This window comes from Anolis sagrei, chromosome 1 (genome assembly GCF_037176765.1).
Source record: "Anolis sagrei isolate rAnoSag1 chromosome 1, rAnoSag1.mat, whole genome shotgun sequence".
Lineage (NCBI taxonomy): Eukaryota > Metazoa > Chordata > Lepidosauria > Squamata > Dactyloidae > Anolis > Anolis sagrei.
The window spans coordinates 317,352,259-317,377,183 of NC_090021.1; the positions used below are offsets into that span (position 1 = coordinate 317,352,259).

The window sequence follows — 24,925 nt, forward strand, 5'->3', positions numbered from 1 at the left end:
GAGCCATGCTTCCCCCATTCTTTGCTATAAACAGGAAGGGTTGAAATAGTTTACATTGGACCCCACTCCTATCACAAGCTTACCCCATCATCAACAGGGCATATTGTCAAATATTTAAACATGGCTCGTCATGTCACCTTTTAACTACCTTTTCTCCAGTCAAAACATCTGCTCTTTAAACTGCTCCTCAATTTGGATGGTAAAACATCAAAACATCCAGGCGTCCCCTGGCAATGTCCTTGCAGACGGCCAACTCCCTCACACCAGAAGCGATTTGGAGTTTCTCAAGTCGCTCCTAACATGGAAAAAACAAAAACAAAACCATTTTCATTGCCCTTTTCTAGAAATATCCCAGTTTTGTATCATTTCCAGAGACTGAAAACTTTATAGACTACAGCTCACAGATTCCCCCAAAGTTCATTGGCTAGAGTGTTTGGTATTTGAAATATGACACATATGGAGGACTGAAAATTGAGAAACACTGTGAAAGAAAGTCCTTAATACACATCAGTGCTCTACGATTTGTGTAATCATCATTGGGCCTCAAACTGGTTTCAGGATTTCCTATGTAGTCATCTACACAGCAAAGCAACTTTTAAAAAATAGTTTGAAATGGACTTAAGTGGTCAGTGTAGATGGGCACTAAGTCTTGTTTGAAGATGCTGGGAATTTAATTTAGAACTGCTTGCCCTCCAAAATGTGTGCTATGGTGCAAGTTACAGTTCTTCTCTATAGAAACGTGTCTGAAAAATCTCTCTCTCTCTCTTTGCACAACTACTGTTCATAAAGGAGTCAAATTTTCTCTTGAAACAAAGCCCTTGACAACGTCTCAGTGTTAAAATTATACTAAAACTTCTGTAAGCACAAAAATTATATCTGTGGCTTAATCTACTTGTTCTGTCGCGCGCTGGGCCTGTAACAGCTGTCTTTTCTATAGGACGTATACTTTAAGCCCAGCGGGAAGCCAGGGCGCCTCAAAGAGAGGTTCTCAGGGATTTTTCTGAAGTAATGGTCTTTAGAGTCTTTAATGATACAACAAAGTCTTTATTGTGGAACAAACAACAAATCTTCAATGGTTCAAACAACACTTCAAGGCTTTCTTAGTCTAGTCTTCAATGGACTGGTACCTGACTTTGGTTAACTGAACTTTCTCTGTAGAAAAAAACCCTTTTTAACCTCTCCCAGGCTGCTTTCTATCTATGCCTCATCAGTGTGAGTCCTACTACCGATTCCAAATGCGTCTGGGTATCGAGTAGACCTACCAGCCGAGGCTGGAAGATATTTCAGCTGGAGTTCAGTGGATCTGTAATGCTGTCCTCCCTTCGAGAATTCTTTGAAACTTCAGGGCTGTTTTCCCTCTGTTGCTGTGAGGCTGAGAGCTCTCAGCCAGAGTTTTTGGGACCTTTTCCCTGGAATTTTTGTTTCTGTATCCCTGGATGTTCCTTTTCCCTGGATGCTCTTAAGATAAGAAGCTTTTCTATGGGATGAGCTGGTCTATGTCCTATAGTTTAGCTACCTTGTGTGAGACTGCCCAAAATGGCTCCTTTCCCTCCCAGAAGCCTGAACAAGGGGCGGAACCAAAGCTTAATTAAGATGGACAGGAGGCCTGCCCTATAACTGCAAACTTTAACAGAAATAAATAAAGTTGGAGCTCCTGGTACATCCGTACCAGCACACTACTTGTGTTAGCAGGAGAAGGGGAATTACCATATTTTCTGGCGTATAAGACGATGGGGCATATAAAATGACCCCCAGTTTTTCCAGTTAAAATATAGAGGTTGGGATATACTCGCTGTATAAGACTACTCCTCCAACGAACACCAAATATTTCTTTTTAAAAAACATCTGATTTGATTTCAATATGGTAATTTTCCTATTACCGTACTTCCTTCTCTGCCTCTCAGATCTCACACATGCGTGTCTGCTCAGCTTCACTGCACTCCTCAGGAGCAAGATCTGAGAGGCAGAGAAGGAGGTGCAGTAATAGGATACAAGGGCAGGCCAGACGGGTGAAAGAGGTGTGTTTTTCTGGGCACAGCACTGAGGTGTGTTTTTCTGGGCACAGGATGCCTGCAGCTTACCCTCCCTTCACTTACACTTCCCTAATGAGGCACCCCCTCGCCTTGTCATCGGGACTGCGTTAAGTCCCTTCTTTCCACGAATCTTGGTGAGTGGATTTTCTTATACCATACTTGCACAGCGCTGCCCTTGCTCCTTTCATACGGTTGCCGCTTACTGTGGGATGCGTCCGTGGCTGTTTTTGAGCTCCCTCACCATACATTAGTTGTAATGTATTGTTTTATATGATTGTGGGGCATTAAATCTTTGCCATTTATTATGTTGGAAACTGCTTTGAGTCCTCTTAGGGATTGAGAAAAGCAGTATAGAAATACAATAAATAAATAAATAAAATATGCAGCAACCACAGATTCTCCGGTCCGACTCGGAAGTTTCAGCATCCGCCCTATAAGACCACACTTGCCGTATAAGAAGACCCCCGACTTTTGAGAAGATTTTCCTGGGTCAAAAAGTAGTCTTATACGCCAGAAAATACAGTATCTCTCTAGGAATTTGCTAGGTCCTGCAAGTGATTCTGTAATATACCAAAAGTTGCAGGGGAGGACTTAGTAAATTCGTTGAGGTCCTTCAATTCTATAGTGCGTTGGGGCTGAGAGTGAGGTAATTTAATGCTCTTGAACCATATCGGCAGTTTTATGTAAATGCATTCTGGCTGTGAATGTAACCCCTACAGATGCAGGGGTTTTACTATAAGGGCTGAAATCCAGTTGACAGACCCTCCTAGAGATCATTGAATAAACTGAATTGACCTTAGTGTTGACTTATATCTGTGAGTTACATAAGCTGGTTTTATATAAGTGTTGACTACCGAGTTCCCACTGATATTTGTGACTAACAGCTGGATTTAGGCCAGTGAAAAGTGGCTGGAGTGTTCTTTTTGTGCACGAAGCACTTATATCGCTCCTCTTTAATTGTCAGCCTTTCTGACCTAGCGAGAGTATTAGTGATTTTAATACAATAGCTGTATGAATTTAAACATCACCTGCATAAGCACCATGTCATTTTCTCGTACTTTCCCTATTGTTCTACCTCTTCTATTTTCTCCCCCATGCTTTTCATTGAAAGAAGTGGCATGTGTGGAGTAGGATTAGTGTGAGTGTGTTCAACTGGGATGTGTGTTGGGGGTGGGTGGGGGGCTTCCAAGTAACTGTAGGTGAAAAGCACACTGCAAGAAGACACAGCATGTTATTTTCTCCTGTGTGATCAAGAGCTCTTTGCAGGTTTGTTCTTGGCAAAGGAGAAAAGTACAGTTTAAATTATATGCTATGATAATGGTGGGATTTTTTTTTAGTTCTGCATGAAGACAGACAGATGGCTTGAACAGCTTCTCTTAGAATGTGACACAGGCAGAGGAGACAGCAGACAGGAGGCTTCAGGAAGAAAGAGGTTAGGGCCAGACGGTGAAATGTAATTATTACAAAAATTAGCAAGATATTCAGTAGTGGCAAAATTGGGAGCTATAGTATCCACAGTTGCTTCTTGGCCATCTTAAATAGGCTAAGGTGTTACCAAAGTTTTCCTTAGTACATCAATACCCTATTTAGCAAATTGTATCATCCTGCCAACTGCAAATTCATCTAGCATTCATACTTAGGGTACATCTACACTGTAGAACAATTCATGCACTATTTAAATTGACATTGCTTGATGCTGTGGAATCATGGAGGTTGTAGTTTTATAAGGTCTTTAGCCTTCTTTGTCAAAGAGTGCTGATGCCTAACCAAACTACAATTCCCACAATTTCATAGCATTGAGCTATGGCAGTTAAAATGGGATCAAATCACTTTAACTATATGGTGAAGACATATGAGCACCCAGTGGCATAGCAGATTAAACCACTGAGCTGCTGAACTTGGGATGAGATGAGCTCCCACTGTTAGCCCCAGCTTCTGCCAACCTGCAAACATGCATATGTGGGAAGATCAATAGGTACTGCTCTGGTGGAAAGGTAACAGCACTTCATGCAGTGATGCCGGCCACCTTGGAGGTGTCTACGGACAATGCCTGCTCTTCGACTTAGAAATGATGAGCACCATCCCCCAGAGTCGGACACTACTAGACTTAATGTCAGGGGAACACCTTTACCTTATATACGGTGTAGATATACCCCAAGTTATGTAAAATCATCATTGCATATTAGTCAAAATCCATCAGAATAAAGAGATTAAGAGGGAGAGAGATGAGTAAGACAACAGCAAAAGAGTGTTGCACAGAGTAGGAGAAAAGAGAATGGCAGACAAAGTGAAATGGATAACACCGAGAAACAGAGAGGAAGAAAGAAGAGGAAATGGATATGGGTGCCTGGAAGAGTTGGCTGTAAGACCACCAGCCTTTGGCATGACTGCTCCTGACAAATCATCTCCAGGGAAATGTGTGTCTTCTCAAGTGCAGCCCCCTTCCCCAAAAACTGGGAGACATGTGGCCAGTCAACATCAGAGTCTGATCAAGATGGCCAAAGTTCTCAATCAATGAGGAAAAATGCACAAGCTAGGAGAGGCTAAAGCAGTTTGCTTTTGCCTGAGCCTACTGGAAAGGGCAAATTTCACCCTTTTCCCTCTCCTGAGGCATGTAGCCGGGGGGGGGGGGGGGGAGGCTTGAGGGGCTTCAGCCCCCCCCCCCCGAAATGTCAGGGTGGTCCGTGAGAAGGCCTTAGTAGTACATTAAACTGTTACGTTTATTCATATCATGATCTGATCACCATGCTCAATATATCCTATATGCATGGTGGTATTGGGATAACAATACAAAAGGTTTGCTTCCTCAGCTCCCCGCAATCAAACTCAGCCCCCACCCCAATCAAAATCCTGGCCTGCCTCCCCCCTCATGTCACTTGAATGCAAACTATTTCAGCACTTTGAACTCAGTCTTCAGCAATAGATTCAAGCTGGGAACCAGGGGGAAAGAGGGGGGAAAGAAAGAGAAATTGGACTACTTAAAAAGCAGTTGCAAATGTGGACAAAATAGAATGAACTGGGATGGCTCCTGTTAAGTCAGGACAATTAGAGGTGCAAACTTTGGCTTTAGAAGTTAAATGAGTTGCCAGCCTTTTCAACACAGTTGTTCATTTAACACAGCCTTAATTGGGGAAAACATTACAGGTCAAGGTTTTTGGGGCATGGAGATAAACACTGCCATCACAGCCAACAGACCAAGGTATTACAGGAGCTGCTGCAGGGACTAATGTAAAAAATTGGGAACTATATCAAAGTCTGTGTGGGACAGGGAGCTTGACAAACTGATAAACCATCCTGGAGCAACATTTGTATGTTTTTACTTCTTTCCCACCTATGCCAGTGCAGCTGTTCAATATGTTTGACACAGATTTTAGTACATTCAAGTGAAACCTGCTACCATTTATTGCGGGAAAATGAAATCAGAAGAAAACAGGAAACATCCAATAAATCAGACAAAAAAAGGAGAATCGGGATGTTTAAAAAGGAAATATTTGTATAATCAGTTCCAGGAGCTCTTAAATGAAAAAAAAATGTTTGCAATAGTAATTATAAGTACAGTATACCTGAAGGGAAAAAAACCCAACTGTGTGCATTTATGCCTCCTATTCAATGTTATGTGGAATGCCATCATTAACAAATAACTCAGTAAACCAAATAAAACAACATGTAAAACAATGCTCAGCATGCCTACAAAGTAATTGGAAAATCAATGTGCAAGGTTCTTTAAAAAGTGTGTGACAGCTGATCATTCTCAGAGGGAGAGGCAAAGCATTTATAGTCTTACAATTCTTTTCTTTCAGTGGTGGTCAAGATCACCCTAAGTGCAAATTGGTGGTAGTTTTTGTGTGTGCGTATACATGCCTTCAAATTGTGTGTCAACATATGGTGACCACATGGATTTCATAGTGTTTTCTTCAGAATGGAAATAGAAGGCACAAAAACGTTATGCTAGTTTTCAAAGCTTCAGAAAGTGATTGTGACAGTTCCTTCCTCTGATGTGACATATAACCTACAGCACCTGGTATTTATTGATCTCCCATCCAAGTAGTCACCTAGAGTCCCTTTGGGGAAGAAGGCAGGGTAAAATAAATGGTAATATAAAACTGGGACACCCTGCTTAGCTTCCAACATCAGATGGGATCTGGTGCCATTTAGGACTATGAACTGGAAATAGGGAGTACATTCTAGATCTGTATAGGCCAGTAACAAATTCCTCCTTATATTTTTTTCTGGAATTTCCTTTCCTGTCAAATAAACCCATTGAGCTACTTAATCTCCATCTTGACAGCCCATCAGATACTTGAATAAGACTATCACATTGCTCAGACTTCTCCATACTAAACATACCCAAAGTGCTTACACAACCTTGGTCATTCTTCTCTGAACATGTTCCATCTGATCAGGATTCTCCTTAAACTGTGGTGTCCAGAAGTGACCAGAGTACACTGGGGGAAGTCTGAGCAAAACAGAAAGGAATGTTACTATTATGTCCCTTGAACTGGATATGGGCAGTGAAGACATCTGCCCTTGTGCTTTGCTACTCTGCTGGTGAATACACATGTCCAGTGTAGAATATGTCTCACCACCTTAAAACAGTGGCTGTGGCCCTTAATGAGACATGCCGCATCATTACAGGAGGTCTATGCTCTATACCACTGGAGAAATTATACTGTTTAGCTGGTATTGCACCACCTGACATCCATTGGGAAGTAGCAGCCTGTAATGAAAGGACCAAGGCATTGACATCTCTGGCCATTCCTCTGTTCAGATATCAGCCAGTATGCCAATGCCTTACATCAAGAAACAAATTCCCAAGATCCACAGAGATACACACAGGAACACCTCAGCAAGTGAGAGCCCAAAAGTGGCAGGTTAAAACCCGGACCCGCAATAAGTGGCTGATAACAGATGAGAAACTCCCTCCTGGGCACACAGGAGATGGATGCCTCGGAAGGCGCTGAACAGACTGCGCTCTGGCACCATGAGATGAAGAGCCAACCTTTAAAAAAGTGGTCTCCATTACATGCAAGTGTGGAGAAGAGCAAATCACAGATCACTTACTAAAATGCAGCTTGAGCCATGCCACATACACAAGCACTCCAAATGTCCAGCTTCTGGTAAAAAAAAGTATAATGCCAAGTTTTTAACTTTGTATTTTTAAATACATTATAACTGTATCCTCAATCTATTTCTGACACGATAAATAAATAACTATATTGTACTTTTGTGAAGCACCTTGGGAGTGAATTTGCCCTTTTTACCACAGCAAAATATTATTATTATTATTATTATTATTATTATTATTATTATTATTAACTTTATTTGTACCCCGCTAGCATCTCCCAGAGGACTCGATGCGGCTTACACAGGCCGAAGCCTCAAACACAATACAATAGAGAATATAACATCACAACAACAAGGCAAATCAAACAATAAGCAAATAACATAACACCGCAATACTAAACAAATCAAACAATAAGCAAAATAACAACAATGGCAGTACATCAGGACATTATTAAAAACTGGTTCGGCCGGCGCACTGGGGTACAAGGGTTAAAAGTGCTGAATGGCAGGAGGCACGTAAGGTTAAAAGTGCGATGTGCAGCGACAATTTGTTATGCTAAGGTGCTACTAGGACTTGGGGTGGGGATTCCTAGTCTGGGAAGGCACAACGGAACAGCCAAGTTTTTAAGTTCCTTCTGAAAACGGCTAGAGTGGGGGCCTGTCTGAGATCTTTTGGGAGGGCGTTCCAAAGTCGGGGGGCCGCCACAGAAAAGGCCCTGTCACGTGTCCCCACCAAGCGCGCTTGCGACGTGGGTGGGATCACGAGCAGGGCCTCTCCAGATGACCGTAACGATTCAAGTTTTGCTTGTGGTCTGCTAAGACTTTTAGAACCTATCCGTACATACTGATTTAATCTTTTTAGTTTTCTGTAGGGAAGTATGTTTTATCTTCGTGAAATTTATTTTTGCACTCTCTGTTTTTAACATTTAAGTGTTGAACATTTTTATTCCTTTGTTCTCTATCACTAACTGACATTTTGGCTGTCTTGTAAAAAAAAAATCAGCTTTTCAGTTCAATGACCATTGGCTTGTGGATTCTGTGGCTGTAATAGATGCTCAATTATGGTTTTGCTAATCATTGTTGCTTGAGTAATATCAGTCCCTGCACTTTTTTGTATTTTATTTCTCTCTCACTGTGACCTTACTGCTTACAATCCAACTAATATTCTAGTCAAAAGTCTGTAATTCTTCATCTAGTTTGGGGTGTTATGGAGAGTTTCCATAAGGGCGAGAAAGAAAACAATCAAAGCAATGGGTGCTGGGGAGCTGTAAAGGCCATCACATTTCAGTTCCCCATTTCAGCCATAAAATATCTTCTGATCCGGTCTGAATCTCTCCACTATAAATCTGAAAACCTTTATGTTGGCAGAACTCACTGATTTTCTCAGAAAAGTAGAATTCAGTTTGACAGGTGAGCATGTCAGTAGAAACAAGTGCCTATCATTTTACTTTGTTCTTGAAAATCAAATGCTCAAATAAGATGACCTCAGTTCACTGTCCTCAAGTTAAGATCTCCCTGCTTCCGGCTGAATTTGATACTTGCAAAAATGCAGGAACATCTGTGTCAACCATTAAACAAAATTCACACCAGTTATACCTTTGTTAGGGCAAGGCACAAAAATATTATGCTAGCTTTCAAAACTTCTTAAGGCAAGGATAACAGAAAAGATCATGCAGGAAAAACAGAAGTGGCATTTTGGAAGTAATAACTCTGCTGGTTTACATTGTGTAGTTTTGGATATTAGACCCAGAGGGTGTTTATTATGGCAGAAAGCTCAGGCCCTGGTCCAAAGAGAAGCACAAATGTCCTTAATGTGCATGCCAAGACCCAAAGACTTTGACATGTAGAATCTTGAAGAACAGTCTTAAAAGAAGGTGAGAGGGATGTGATTTTAAATGTGATTTTCTAATGACTGCAAGTCCCAGATGTCCAGATTTGCAAAGAGGTCTTGCTTGCCAGAAATATCTAATTCCTAGAGAAAAGCTTCCACAGGTAGGTGATTGTTCCTTGTGAGCTGCTCAAGGATACAAGCTGGAAGTTAGTAATTGACACTCCCTTCACTCAAATGAGTGAAGAAGCATGTGGAGAAGCAACATGCAACTAGATGGTCTGTGGTTCCATAGCTCAGGGTCAGACACTTGAACAGTACCATTGTCATACACTTGTCCTGCTAGAAGGGTAGAAGAGCCAATGAGAATTCATGTTAGCTAGTTAAGACCAATGAGATGGTTGATTTTTGCACACCAATGAAACCGTGCCTTTAATTTTCTGTGAAAGTAATAAATGTGAATGTGATCTAACTTTAGAGGTGGCAAAACCTTTTTGATTGCATTATATATGCGTTTGCCGTCTTGCTTTGACCACGCAATAAATAGCTTTGCAATTTTGAAGATCCAACTTTTGTGGTGTCTGGGTTGTAGGTTTTTTCGGGCTATATGGCATGGTCTAGAGCCATGCCTCTAGACCATGGCCATATAGCCTGAAAAAACCTACAACAACCCAGTGATTCCAGCCATGAAAGCCTTCGACAATACATTTTGTGGTGTCCTTCCTCACCCTCTCCACTTGAAGGGGGCTTCTGCTTTTCGGATTTGGACTTTAGGAGTATTTTGGATCTTTGCCCCTTCAAAGGAAAGGCAAGAATGGGGAGGGGGTAAAACACATACTATTACAAAAGCTTCACATGATATTTTAAATAATTAATATGTTTATATTAAGATAAATAAGACATGGAGCACACAAAGATGGCTTTTGCTAACACATTTAATTTGTCTCGCAGATGTCAACTTTTTCATGAAGTTCAACCCAAATATATTTAATGGGTTGCCTGACTAAAGTAAAAGAAAGTTAACCTAAAGTTAAAGAAGTAGCTGGTCCGATGCTAACCAGAAGATTTGAATGCAGGAGTTGACATTCTGCATCCTTCTTGTTAAAAGTGAAGAATCTGTTCTAAAGTTTTGCCAGTAGTTTCAGAGATAGATCATGCAATGAGAGATGCTTGGAGAGTACTCCAGCTTCCTAGAAAATACATTTACTACTCTGTCAGGTGAATACATGATTTATGATAGACCTGACCAGATCATTATTTTTCAGCTATTGTGTGCTGGCTGGGATTGTAACATTCAAGACAGGGCCTCTGGCAGTTTCTGTCTCACACCAATATAATTTTGGCTTTTATTATAGAAAAAGGAACTTGGGTTGAAATCCTATGCATCTATTTTGAAAGATGAAAGATCTGTTGTGAATGGTGTAAGCAAATCTGCAGGAGTTTTTACGCAACAGGGCTATATCTTCTTATGTATTTTCTGGGGTATTCTTCACATTTTTGAGAATGGGAAAATAATGGGTAATAAGGCCTTTAATATTAAACATTCTAAATCACTGATATTAAAACTGTAAACTGAAGAGTCAGATGAAGCATATGTAACATACATAATTTCTTCATCATTTTTTAAATATTTGTACATCTTTGACAATAGGTTCCATAGCAATTAAAGTGGTGTCAAATTGCATTCATTCTACAATTTAAACACAGATTCAAGGAAAGCTCCATCCTACACTATTTATGGACTAGAAAGAAATATGCAGATGGAAGCCTGTGCTAGGTGCCTTTGTTTGTTGTTTGTTCTGGGTTGTTGTGGGCTTTTCAGGCTGTATGGCTATGTTCTAGAAGCAATCTCTCCTGACGTTTCGCCTGCATCTATGGCAGGCATCCTCATAGGTTGTGAGGTCTGTTGGAAACCAGAAAAATTGGATTTATAGATCTGTGGAAAGTCTAGGGTGGGAGAAAGAACTCTTGTCTGTTGGAGCTAGGTGTGAATGTTTTAATTGGCCACCTAGATTAGCATTTGATGGCCTGACAGTTTTTGGTGGGGCTTGTTACTGCCTGGAGGAATCCTTTGTTGAGGGGGATTATGTTGTTTATTTGTTCAGTCACTTCCAACTCTTTGTGACCTCATGGACCAGCCCATGCCAGATCTCCCTGTTGGCCATTGCCACCCCCAGTTCCTTCAATGTCAAGCCAGTCACTTCAAAGATAACAGCCATCCATCTTGTCCTTGGTTGGCCCTCTCTTCCTATTTCCGTACATTTTCCTCAGCATCATTATCTTCTCCAAGCTTTCCTGTCTATGTGCCTAGGTCCCTTTATAATGTAGGAACTTTTCATCAAATGCTCCCAGAGAGTGGAATAACCTTCCAGATGAGACTCAACAGTTAAATGAACTTAAGCATTTAAGACAGAAGTGGTGACCTATTTTTTCCAGGTCTACCCAGTCAATTTTAAATTGTTCATTTTAAATTTACATTCTATTTGTATTTCAGTCCTTGAACTGTATATTTTAATATATCTATTTTGTGGTGGTGTTTTTAATGTATGAGTTTTATGGTATGTATTTTATGGTGAAGTGTTTTAGTTGTGTTATATCCTTCTTTCAGCCGCAAGAAGAGGCCGGTGACAAATTATTATTATTATTATTATTATTATTATTATTATTATTATGAGGGAAAGATCCCAATGCATATGTAACAGGCTCCCTTTTATGAATGGACTCTGTCCTGCCAACACAGTGGAAAGTGGAAGAGTTGAGATTGATGTTAGTGTGTGCCCCATTCTTCTATCCCTGAATTGTCAGGAGAGAATAACTGAATAAAGTTATCATCATCCCTCTATATTTTGTGGATTTGGTTATCTTTTGTGGGAAAAAGGCAAAAGATGCTCCAAGCAGTCTTGCCGGTCATACGACCAGGAGGTAACAACGCAGGCTCCTTGGCTTGAAAAATGGAGAAGAACACCTTACCCCCAGAGCCAGAGCTGAGCACTACTTTCAGAAGCTGGAAATGAAATAGGAGAAGCCTTTGCCTTGCCTGTGTTTGTGTGTATCATTGTATGTGATTGTAAGGCACTGAATGCTTGTCTATGTCTGCTGTAAATGTTGTAATCCGCTCTGAATCCCCTAGGGGAGAAGGGTGGAATATAAATAAAGTGTATTAACTCCCATTCTGTCTGGTAATTTCTTTATTTGTGGCTTTTCCCTTTCATTGGCTCTGTGCTCCTAAACTCAGTAAAAGTGGAGGGCTGACTGTACTGTGCTGTCTTAATGCAATGCAGTCTTTCAAAGTGGAGTTTGTACATATTTTAATTTGTTTTAATGATTTTGACTGCTTATTTTTAATACTTTCAGTGTTTAAACCCATGCTATTGTTTGTATGTGTTAGGTTTTAATTCACAAATTGTTACTTTTTTTTTTTTTTTACTGTAAGCTGTGTTGAGTCTCCTTTGGCACAGAAAAGTGGGGTATAAATACTACTGACTTGGCCACGGTAGTCCACGCTCTTGTTACATCCCATTTAGACTACTGCAACACTCTCTATATGGGGTTGTCTACGAAGACTGTTTGAAAACTACATATAGTCCAATGTGCTGCAGCGATGTTGTTACCTGTGGCTGCCTATTAGCTACCGAACATGATTCAAAGTGCTGGCTTTAGCCTATAAAGCCTTAAACAGCTCCGATCCAACTTACCTGTCCAAACCGTATCTCCCTTTATGAACCAGTTTGTAGATTAAGATCTTCTGGGGAGGTCCTGCTCTCAGCCCCACCGGCCCCACAGGTGTAGCTGATGGGGACGAAGGACACGGCCTTCTCGGCGGTGCCCCATGGCTGTGGAACTCCCTCCCAAGTGAGATCAGGTCAGCCCCCTCCCTCCTGAACTTTAGGAGACAGCTAAAGACCCCGCTATGGAACCAAACTTTCAGCCCATCATAGATATATTTAAAGTTAAAGTGAAAGTTGAAAGTGCAAGGACCCAGAATTGATTACTGACAATGGCTATGTCTTTGTGGGATATGTGATTTTACTTTATGTCATATGTTTCATAATGTGTAATGTTTTATCAAGGAAGGGTCAATTTTGATATTTTATATTGTTTTTTATAGATGGCATTGAATTGTTGCCATCACTGTGAACCGTCCTGAGACTCCTTCACGTTTGAGAAGGGCAGCATATAAATACCGTAAATAATAAACAAGTAAATAAAGAAATAATACTAATAATGAAGTTTTCACTGGGACGAGGAGTTTGTTATTTCAGTATTTAAAAAAACACAAAAAAAAACGTCTAAATTGAAATTAGCCAAACAGGTTTTGTGACCAAACAATTCATTAGAGGTAATGTCTTTTATGCAAAGAACAAAGTGAAGATGATACTTCTGAGGATTTTCCTGGATGAGTAAAGCTGCTTGCTTGCTTGTTTTTGCCTAGTAGTTGAGATCAAACCTGTTATTGAACAGGAACGCAATGGTGCCAATTTGCTTTTCTCGACATAATATGTGTGCTTTGAAAACAAGCAGAACAAACAGGGTAAGTCTTTCCATTTTTTTTTTAATTCAAGGCATAGGCAAAACTGCTATGGTAAAATTTCGGTATACGATTTCAATTATGAAATGTAGAGTTACTTCGTCAGGAAAGCAACAGCACCCATGCCTATATATCACTTGAAGTGTGTAGGTGTGTGTTGTGCATGCATGCATATACGCACACACGTGCAATTCTGGAGTAAAGGGAGAAAACTGAAATCTGAGCCTGCATATAAATACCTGGCATAGAGACGCTACACTGCCAGTACACACAAGCCTTGATAAAAATAAGAACATTACTTAACATACTTCCCAGTTTGTTGCTAAGAAACTGCTGCTTCATAGTTTCATTCTTGTCATCTGCAGAAACATTTCTGGTTGTTCCCTTGTATCCTACTGTCTGCTTGGTAGAAAAAGTATAATTAGAATGTGTGTGAAGTCAAAGAACAGGCCATGCAATTTAATCTCCCCCCTCCCAAAAAAACAAAAACAACTTTGGAGAGAAATCAGTTGGTTTGGCCTTTCTTGTTCTGTAGCAAGTGCTCTTCCAGAGTATGACATGAAGGCAAAGAAGAAGAACAAAGGAGGAAATGCTCCTTGAGAAAAAACTGTTCTGCTGCTGCTGCTATTGCTGCTTCCATAAACCCAGTGAGATATTTCAATGGGTTTTCAGCAAAAGCAGGATGGTTAGAGGCTTCAATCCAATTGGCTTTGGGCTTCAATCCAATACATTTGCATAAGGCCACGTTTGCTTAGGTCAGTCCTATTTGTACAATAACACATTCCATACAAAAGCTGAGAGCATTCCACCTCTACCTGAGCTGTTGTAAACATGTTTTCAAATGTTAATCTCCAGTACCAGTTTCCACATTATACCAAGGACAATTCTGATTTTCTGCTGCCCCTGGTAAATAACTTCAGCTGCATCTACACTATAGATAATATGTAGTTTGACACCACTTGAACTGACATCCCTCAATGCCATAGAATCCTGGCTTTGTAGTTTGGAGAGGCACCAGCATGCTATGGTAGAGAAGGCTAAAGACCTTGTAAAACTAAAAGTCCATCATTCCATAGCATTGAACCACGGCAGTTAAAGTGGCGTCTGTTAGGATTCAAGCCCACACTGCTCAAGTCTGCAGTGCTCAATGAGGAACAGTTTGGTTAGTTTAGTATAGACTACAAGCTTCTCTTCCTCCATGTCTCCTGTATGATAGTTGGGAATGCATCTATTTCTTTTCTCCTCTTGGTTTCTGCTCTCTTCCAACTGGTTGTTTAAAACGGATACTTTTCTACTGTGAGCTTTTTGAATCTGACATCTGCCTTCTTATATTTTAGTATGGAGAGTATATGCTGTGTGCTTTGAGATCTCTCTCTGCTTGTGTGTCAGGAAAGATGTAGTGATGGGTGTTTCCGCCCTCTCTATTAACTCTTTGAAGAGATGGGTGTTTTGAGTAGTTCACACCCAGTTCCTGATTATTAAGAAATGCAGTTATTTCTTATTATTGTAAATAAACCTTTTGTGTTTTTTTTAATAATTGGATTCTACATGTTTGCCTCCTAAGCTCTGAATTTTTTACAGCCACATCACACGGCACTTCATGCTCTGCTCGCTAATGAGCCGATGCTCAACTTTTGTATCCTATTTGTTTTTGGATGCTCTGCTGTATATTTTAGGGTAATTTTTCCCCAACAGTGTCAAATCGCAATAATTCTGCAGTGTAGATGCACCCCTAGCTACACTCTGATGTTGCTTGATTGCACATATCTTCATTTGTAAAATGCTGGCAAGTGTGCAAGGTTACTTATTACTTACAGTTACTTACATATTGCATTATTCTACAACATGGAGACTCCCATAGGCACACTTGTCTGTTCGGGAGACTTTGAGAATACATTCAAAATGGTGTTCATCCAACTTTGTTCTAATCTGGATCCAAAGAACATTAACATAAAACAGAGAGAAATCAGAATGAGAAAATGTTGCTGGAAATTTCAATATTTATAGCTGTGATTCTCTCTTTCTCTCTATAGATATATAATCCTGGATAAAGTATTTTATTGTAATTTTTTATTCCCAGCCTCCATGTTTTAAAACTCCAAATACGTTGGATCAGACAGTCACGAAAGGCATATGATGAAAAGGCGTGGGTGATATTATAAACCATGTCATAATTATCAGATGTTAACAATAAATGTAATGCGTATATTGTTGGAAATAGCAACCTTCCAAGCCTCCACTAATTGTTTATACACACACACACACACACACACACACACACACACACAATTGTTAGCCTGCTTTCTATGTGTATGTTGATTTGCCAGTTTGATTTTGCTCTCTGATGTGGGAGGAGTTATAGATGTGATTGTACTGAGCATGTGCAAACTCAGGACTCTACTTTGTGTTCGGTATGCTTTTGGACTTCAATAAGGTAGATGTTATGTTTTTGGACTTCAATGTAGTAAGTCTGCTCACCACTTTATAGGAGGTGGCTGTTTGTGCTCATGGACTTTAGTGAGTGCAGATATGCTTAAAGACACTTAAAAGACTATGTGCCTGTATACTGAATATATACAAGTTTGTAAGTAAATAAAATATGTTATTTTTCAAAGAAGACTACTTTGTTTTGTCTCTTGAGTGCATGTTCTAAATAAGATGTTTTTAAGGGAGTGTATATAATTTTGGGCAACAGCAAATTACAATTGCAAATTCTACTTCAAACAACCATCCTCTGCTAACCAGATATATTTTTGTAGTGGCCTGTCTTTATCCTTGGCTGTTTAAAGACATGGTTCCCCAGTTTAACAGCTGAGCTACCTGTGAGCTATTACATTAATGTTTTATGAATATCACTTGACTTAAGGTTTGACTTCTAACAAGGTTGTACCATTCTTTTGACTACTGTTTTTAGGTGGTCTCTATGTTCATATTTTGCCAAACAGAGGTGACATCACTTTAACTTTGCAATAAGGGTATGGTGGACTGGAATTTCCAATGGATTATGGACTTTCCAATATATGTGAACACATTGCAGTGTTTTAATGTCTTACTTTAAAGCTCTCCTTTATAGAGACCTTTGGTTAGGAGATGGTTTGTTAGAGGGAACAATCAATTATGGGATTTTTCTCCCAAGCCATTGTCATAGACAGAGTTATAACAGAACCTATTCAAAAATTTTGTTTATTGATCTCTTGCAGTTTGGATCCAGAGGGCTGCTGCCAAAGGAATGACAATTTTAAAATTGGGTGAAAAGGAACAGAGCATGACTAGCCTACTCTAAAGATGATTTAAGGTCAAGGTTTGGAGAAATTACTTTTTCAGCACTGCATTCCCAAAATTGCCAAGCCAGCATGGCCAGTGGGTGTTGCTTAAAATAACAAGCCTTGTTTAGGATCAGAACCCAATTTCCTCGCAATGCCACTCTTTTACCCTATATTCCTAATGCATCATAAAGCAGTGCAGAAGATGCGCACTGCTCTGGGTGGTACCATCAAAGTGTGTGAGTGTGTGGCACTGAAATGGTGGTCTACAAAAATGTTGTGAAGTTTTTTAGCAGAATTGCATTATTTTTATGAAGTTATTTTTAGATATAACCACAAAACATTTTTATAAGCCCAGTTTACACGTATTGTATCAACATACCTATGTGGCTAAAATTCTGTGTGACAGTCAACTTTCAACATTCTACATTAAGGGAGTCCCACAGAAATGGAAAAACTGTGAATAAATAACACCAGTTTTTAATTGGAAAGAAGACACTCTTGAATTTTTAGATCCTCCAGGGCAGCTCTACAGTCAATTTCAGCTGGAAGTTGAAGGCTTTGGGGCTGAGACATTTTTACATGACTCTTGGTATCTAGGTATATAAAATAGGTATAAACACCAAACATTTACTGATAATAAATCAGTATTTGAAAGACTCATTTTCCTTTTCTATGAGGTGTACAGCTGAAGCATTTTCTGCAGAGTCCTGTTTAACTGATGCATGATCTTGTTAACAGATTTGTGTAGATGGATGGCATTCAGAAACCCGTTCTTGTTGCCAATTTTTCATGATCCCAACATGAAAAATGGGACCCCATTTGAGTTTGGGACCCACAGTATAAGAAGCAGTGTTTTAGTGCTATTCCATGATAGAAATTGACCAAAGAGTCATGGCGAGGGAGGGGGTCAAGTTTCCTAGACAGAACATATCAATTAAATCTGCAAAAAGTCAAATCCACAAAAGTGAAATCTGCAAATGTAGAGGACAGCCTGTAATTGTTGGAAATGACAACCTTCATCAAGCCTTTTTTAAGGAATGTTTATCTATGATCCTGTTTATCTATGATCCTGCATATCAGAATATAATTACAGTTTGTAATTATATTCTGATATGCAGCTTCCTATGCTCTATAGTTCCTGAGAAGTTATAAAAGGGGCTGTAGATTACATTCTCTCTCTCTCTCTCCTTTTGACTATGTGACCTGTTGACAGTTGTTTTGTTATAAGAGAGATGCCTTGGCCCAATGGCACAGGGAACCACCTCAAATGGTATATAGCTAAAGTTATTATTATTATTATTATTATTATTATTATTATTATTATTAATGTGGGGCCCCTTCCATAGGGCTGAATTTGTTGTTGTTCATTCGTTCAGTCGTCTTCGACTCTTCATGACGTCATGGACCAGCCCACGCCAGAGCTCTCTGTCGGCCGTTACCACCCCCAGCTCCTTCAAGGTCAGTCCAGTCACTTCAAGGACGCCATCCATCCATCTTGCCCTTGGTCGGCCCCTCTTCCTTTTGCCTTCCACTTTCCCCAGCATAATTGTCTTCTCTAGGCTTTGCTGTCTCCTCATGATGTGGCCAAAGTACTTCAACTTTAGGTTCTTGTGGGTTTTTTCGGGCTATAGAGCCATGTTCTAGAGGCATTTCTCCTGACGTTTTGCCTGCATCTATGGCAAGCATCCTCAGAGGTTGTGAGGTCTCACAACCTCTGAGGATGCTTGCCATAGATGCAGGCGAAACGTCAGGAGAAATGCCTCTAGAACATGGCTCTATAGCCCGAAAAAACCCACAAGAACCTAGTGATTCCAGCCATGAAAGCCTTCGACAATACATACTTCAACTTTGTCTCTAGTATCCTTCCCTCCAATGAGCAGTCGGGCTTTATTTCCTGGAGGATGGACTGGTTGGATCTTCTCGCAGTCCAAGGCACTCTCAGAACTTTCCTCCAACACCACAGCTCAAAAGCATCGATCTTCCTTCGCTCAGCCTTCCCTAAGGTCCAGCTCTCACATCCGTAGGTGACTACAGGGAATACCATGGCTTTGACTATGCGGATCTTTGTTGCCAGTCTGATGACTCTGCTCTTTACTATTTTATTGAGACCGGACATTGCTCTCCTCCCAAGAAGTAAGCGTCTTCTGATTTCCTGGCCACAGTCTGCATCTGCAGTAATCTTTGCACCTAGAAATACAAAGTCTGTCACGGCCTCCACGGTTTCTCCCTCTATTTCCCTGTTGTCAATCATTCTTGTTGCCATAATCTTGGTTTTTTTGATGTTTAGCTGCAACCCGGCTTTTGCACTTTCTTCTTTCACCTTGATTAGAAGGCTCCTCAGCTCCTCCTCGCTTTCGGCCATCAGAGTGGTGTCATCTGCATATCTGAGGTTGTTAATGTTTCTTCCAGAAATTTTCACCCCAGCTTTGCATTCATCAAGCCCCACACATCGCATACAAGTTGAAGAGGTTGGGTGAGAGGATGCAGCCTTGCCGTACGCCTTTCCCAATCTTGAACCAGTCTGTTGTTCCGTGGTCAGTTCTGACTGTTGCTACTTGGTCCTTGTACAGATTCCTCAGGAGAGAGACAAGGTGGCTTGGTATGCCCATCCCACCAAGAACTTGCCACAATTTATTATGATCCACACAGTCAAAGGCTTTAGAATAGTCAATGAAGCAGAAATAGATGTTTTTCTGAAACTCCCTGCCTTTCTCCATTATCCAGCGGATGTTGGCAATCTGGTCTCTGGTTCCTCTCCCTTTTCTAAACCCAGCTTGAACATCTGGCAACTCTCGCTCCATGTATTGCTGGAGTCTTCCTTGCATGATCTTGAGCATTACCTTACTGGCATGAGAAATAAGGGCCACTGTACGGAAGTTGGAGCAGTCTTTCGCATTTCTCTTTTTTGGTATGGGGATATAAGTTGATTTTTTCCAGTCTGATGGCCATTCTTGTGTTTTCCATATTTGCTGGCATATGGCATATGGCATATGGCATAGAGAGAGAAAATGTGGAGGCCGTGACAGACTTTGTATTTCTAGGCGCAAAGATTACTGCAGATGCAGACTGTGGCCAGGAAATCAGAAGACACTTACTTCTTGGGAGGAGAGCAATGTCCAGTCTCAATAAAATAGTAAAGAGTAGAGACATCAGACTGGCAACAAAGATCCGCCTAGTCAAAGCCATGGTATTCCCTGTAGTCACCTACGGATGTGAGAGCTGGACCTTAGGGAAGGCTGAGCGAAGGAAGATCGATGCTTTTGAGCTGTGATGTTGGAGGAAAGTTCTGAGAGTGCCTTGGACTGCGAGAAGATCCAACCAGTCCATCCTCCAGGAAATAAAGCCCGACTGCTCACTGGAGGGAAGGATACTGGAGACAAAGTTGAAGTACTTTGGCCACATCATGAGGAGACAGCAAAGCTTAGAGAAGACAATTATGCTGGGGAAAGTGGAAGGTAAAAGGAAGAGGGGCCGACCAAGGGCAAGATGGATGGATGGCATCCTTGAGGTGACTGGACTGACCTTGAAGGAGCTGGGGGTGGTGACGGCCAACAGGGGGCTCTGGCGTGGGCTGGTCCATGAGGCCACAAAGAGTCGGAGACGACTGAACGAATGAACAACAACAACATAATACTAAAGCTGTAAATTGATGCTGAATTAATTGCTCTATCAAGGCATTGAATCGGTTGTTGTAGGTTTTTTCGGGCTATATGGGCATGGTCTAGAGGCATTCTCTCCTGATGTTTCGCCTGCATCTATGGTAAGCATCCCCAGAGGTAGTGAGGTCTGTTGGAACTGACCTCACTACCTCTGAGGATGCTTGCCATAGATGCAGGCGAAACATCAGGAGAGAATGCCTCTAGACCATGCCCATATAGCTCGAAAAAACCTACAACAACCCAGTGATTCCGGCCATGAAAGCCTTCGACAATTCAAGGCATTGAATGTTTGCCGTTTTTATTTGCTGGAATCTGCCTCGAATTTCCTCGGGGAGATAGGGCAAAATATAAATGAAGTCTTATCACCATTGTTCCTTGCTTCCATGGAGATTAGGACAAAGAACAATGGCTTCAAACTACAAGAAAGGAGATTCCACCTGAACATGAGGAAGAACTTCCTGACTGTGAGAGCCGTTCAGCAGTGGAACTCTGCCCCGGAGTGTGGTGGAGGCTCCATCTTTGGAAGCTTTTAAACAGAGGCTGGATGGCCATCTGTTGGGGGGGGGGGGGGGGGGCTTTGAATGCAATATTTCTGCTTCTTGGCAGGGGGTTGGACTGGATGGCCCATGAGGTCTCTTCCAACTCTTTGATTCTAGGATTCTAAGAACTTCCTGACTGTGAGAGCCATTCAGCAGTGGAACTCTCTGCCCTGGAGTGTGATGGAGGCTTTCTTTGGAAGCTTTTAAACAGAGGCTGGATGGCCATCTATCAGGGGTGATTTGGATGGCCATCTGTCAGGGGTGATTTAAATGCATTTTTCCTACTTCTTGGCAGGGGGTTGGACTGGATGGCCCATGAGGTCTCTTCCAACTCTTTGATTCTAGGATTCTATGATTCTATATGGCAGTGTGATAACCCAGTTCAAAACAGATCTTATGGGATTTTCTACCCTGATATTCTGGGTTACATGGGGGCCCTTCCACACAGCCATATAACTCAGAATATCAAGGCAGGCAATCCCACAAGATGTGCTTTGAACTGGGTTATCTGAGTCCACACTGAGTCCATATATTAGAGTTCAAAGCAGAACGTGTGGGATTTCCTGCCTTGATATTTTGGGGTGTGTGGGAGGGCCCTGGGTGACCTTGGGCGAGTCACACATTCAGCTCCCAGTGTGAAAGTGGGAGGAAGGCGCAGGAAGAGGCTCGCCCCCTCTTGGAGGCGTTCGGCTATTGGCGCGTTCGGGCGGCCCTTTTTGCCCCGCCGAGGCCGCCGTAGCGGCTGGTTCCCTTGGCGACGGGCTCCGCGCGGGCACTCTCCCATTCCCTGTCTCTCTCTCTGCGGAGGCGAAGGCGGGCTCCGACTCCCTCTCCCGGCCTCTTCGGGGCCCTTGAGTCGCAGGGGGTGTCAGGGAAGGAGGGAGGCGGGGAAGGAGGGGGTGGCCCGGCTGAGGCGCCGGCGGGAGGTTGGCTCGTTCCGTGTCCCCCGCTTTGGGCCTATGAAGCCCACTCCCTTCTGAAGCGGGGCCCCCAGGAGCCCCCGTTGCCACGGCAACCACCGCGGGGGGCCAAGATTTGACCCTCCCCCCCCCCCACCCGCCTCAGAGCCGGAAGGGGATTCGCTCCAGGGGAAGGACCAAAAAAAGAGGAAAAAGCATCAGGAAAAAGAAAGAAAGAAAAACCCAACCACGACACTATACAGCAATCTAATTGAAAATCTTCCCGGACTGGATCCAACCTCAGCTCTGCCCTTTCTGCTCCTTTACTTCTGCCTTAAGATTCCTCTGGTCTCTATTGAATCGCACTCCTGGCCCTAAGCAAAAACATAGCTTAGACAGATTAGACTTCCTTCCTTCCTCCCCATTCAGCTGCTCTCCTTCCTGCTTTTCACCTTCTGCTCTTCCCTTCTCTTCCTTCTTTGACCTGCTTGGGCCAAAAGGAAAGAAGGGACTCCTAAGGGCCCCTAAAACACAACTCAAGGAATCCCCCAATCTGGGTGGAAAGAAAAAAAGGGAGAATAGGTTGAGTTAAAAAGTGCCAAATACCCAAGTTAAAGAGTCTCTTCCCCCCCCCCCCTTTCCAGTTCTCAAAGGTCATCTTTAGGAGCCCTAAAACCCAAGTTAAAGAGTGTCACCTCCATCCACCTCTCAAAAGGTTGCCTTTAAGTGCCCTAAAACCCAATTAAAGAGTCTCTCTCCCCCATCCATTTCTCAAAGGAGAGGTCGTCTTTAGGAGCCCTAAAACCCAAGTTAAAGAGTATCTCCTCCATCCATCTCTCAAAGGAGGGAATAGGTTGCCTTTAAGTGCCCTAAAACCAGATTAAAGAGTCTCTCCCCCATTCATTTCTCAAAGGAGAGAATAGGTGGTCTTTAGGAGCCCTAAAACCCAAGTTAAAAGAGCCTCTCCTCCATCCATCTCTCAAAGGAGGGACTAGGTTGTCTTTTGGGGCCCCAAAACCCAAGTTAAAGAGTCTCTTCCCCCATCCATCTCTCAAAGGAGGGACAAGGTTGTCCTTAGGAGCCCTAAAACCCAAGTTAAAGTGTCTCTCCCCCATTCATTTCTCAAAGGAGAGAATAGGTTATATTTAGGGGAGAGACTCTTTAACTTGGATTAAAGAATCTCTCCCCTATACATCTCGTAAAGGAAGGCACAGATTGTCTTTAGGTGCCCTAAAACCCAAGTTAAAGTGTCTCTCCCCCATCCATTTCTCAAAGGAGAGAATAGGTTATATTTAGGGGAGAGATTCTTTAACCTAAGAGTCTCTCCCCTATCCATCTCTCAAAGGAAGGCATAGATTGTCTTTAGGTGCCCTATAACCCAAGATAAAGGGTCTCTCTCTCCCTCTCCTCCCCATCCATTTCTCAAAGGAGAGAATAAGTTGTCTTTAGGAGCCCCAAGACTCTCCCCTATCCACTTCTCAAAGGAGAGAACAGGTTGTCTTTAGGAGCCCCAAGAGTCTCCCCTATCCACTTCTCAAAGGAGAGAACAGGTTGTCTTTAGGAGCCCCAAGAGTCTCCCCTATCCACTTCTCAAAGGAGGGAATAGGTTGTCTTTGGGAGCCCTAAAACCCAAGTTAAAGAGTTTAACCCCCTCCCATTTCTCAAAGGAGAGAATACGTTGTCTTTAGGAAGTCCAAAACCCAAGTTAAAGAGCCTCCCTTCTCCCCTCCCCCCATCATTTCTCAAAGGGGGAAGCAGGTTGTGTTTGTAACCCCAAAACACAAGTTCAAAGAGTTCTTTCTTCCTCTCTGAATCTCTCCCCCTTCCTTCCCACCCCCTCCCGCGCCCAACCCGCTTCAAAAGAGGCAGGGAGGGAAGGGCGTGTGGATGGAAGAGAAGGAGGAGGGGGAAATGTTGGTGTCTGCTTCTCCCTGGAAACGCTGGAGGGACTGAGGCGAAAGTGAAGCAGCGGGGGAGAAACTTTCCTGGCCAGAGCCTGGGCTTGCGAGGCGAGGGATGCTCTTGAGCCACCCCCAGCAGCATCAGCATCATCATCAGCAGCAGCGGAGGGCTTTGCTGGTGCCGCATTGTGTTTGCTGAGGCTCCTCCCGGGTGGTGGGGGCATTGGAAGCGTCCTACGAGGAGGAGGAGGAGGAAGGAGGGAGGAGGAGGAGGAAGGCGTCAAGAGCAGCAGCAGCAGCAGTCTCTGTCTTCCTCGCCCACCTCTTTCTTGCCCGGCGCAGCTAGAGGGTGTTGCGTCCTCCCCGACTCTTCCTCTCCGGCCTGAGTGCGATGTGAAAGCTCTTGCCCAAATAACCCTGCTTTGCCAAGGATTGGGAGCCTCAGCCTAGTACATGCATCCGATAATCATCTTCTCCTACAAAATGGATTTTAGCCAGAACAACCTCTTTGGGTATATAGAAGACCTACAAGAACTTACTATAATCGAAAGGCCGGTCCGCAGGAGCTTAAAGGTATCTTTTGTTTATTTCATTTTTCCCCCAGCCATCCCAGGGCTTTCCCATCCGACTGCAGCTATTTCTGTATAGGAAACTGTTAAGCAAAGGATCTGTTCTGCAGGCTTTCTTTAAATTGAAAAGATGATGTGCACAGATAAGGTGTTGAATTCCTTTGGGCCATGTAGCATAATGGTTTCAGAAATTAAATTATCAATTGGGAGGAGAGGAAAGAAGAATCCTAGATATCAACTCTGTGACTTTAGCAGGGTTTAATGGTTATATAATTTGGGATTTTTCTCTTTGGTTGTAAAGCTATAAAGTATTTTTTTTGTGGGGTAAGAAAGATGTTGCAGATTGAAAGGAGTGCGGATTAAAATAGTTTCAAATACAAATGTTGTGGGAGATTGTGAGGATAAAAGCCAAAGGCCCTGAGTCAAAACCATCAACCCTGGAGGAGTTCATGGACCTCCAGGAGACTGTTCCAGAGAAAGTGACTTCAAAATTACAGCCTGTCATTCTGATTCAGAAAAGGAGGAAGGGGGCAGTGGAAAAGGACTTGCGTTGCATGCACAAAATCCCAGCTTCAGTCCTTGCCATCCCCTTGAGCTAAGTCAGGAAGAAGCCTTATATTAGACTTTAGAGAGCTGCTG

General features: G+C 42.3%; 1 protein-coding gene across 2 annotated transcripts in view; it reads left to right on the top strand.

Annotated features, from left to right (window-relative positions):
* Window positions 1-23,339: 23,339 nt before the first annotated feature.
* PPP4R4 (protein phosphatase 4 regulatory subunit 4) overlaps window positions 23,340-24,925 on the top strand; it is a 96,780-nt gene continuing 95,194 nt past the window's right edge. The window contains exon 1 of one of the 2 annotated variants that reach the window (XM_060756238.2): window positions 23,340-24,290. In XM_060756238.2, coding sequence (XP_060612221.2) covers window positions 24,171-24,290 — 120 coding nt within the window. In that variant the 5' untranslated portion in view covers window positions 23,340-24,170. The remainder of the gene's footprint in view (window positions 24,291-24,925) is intronic. The other variant, XM_060756247.2, reaches the window with a different exon arrangement.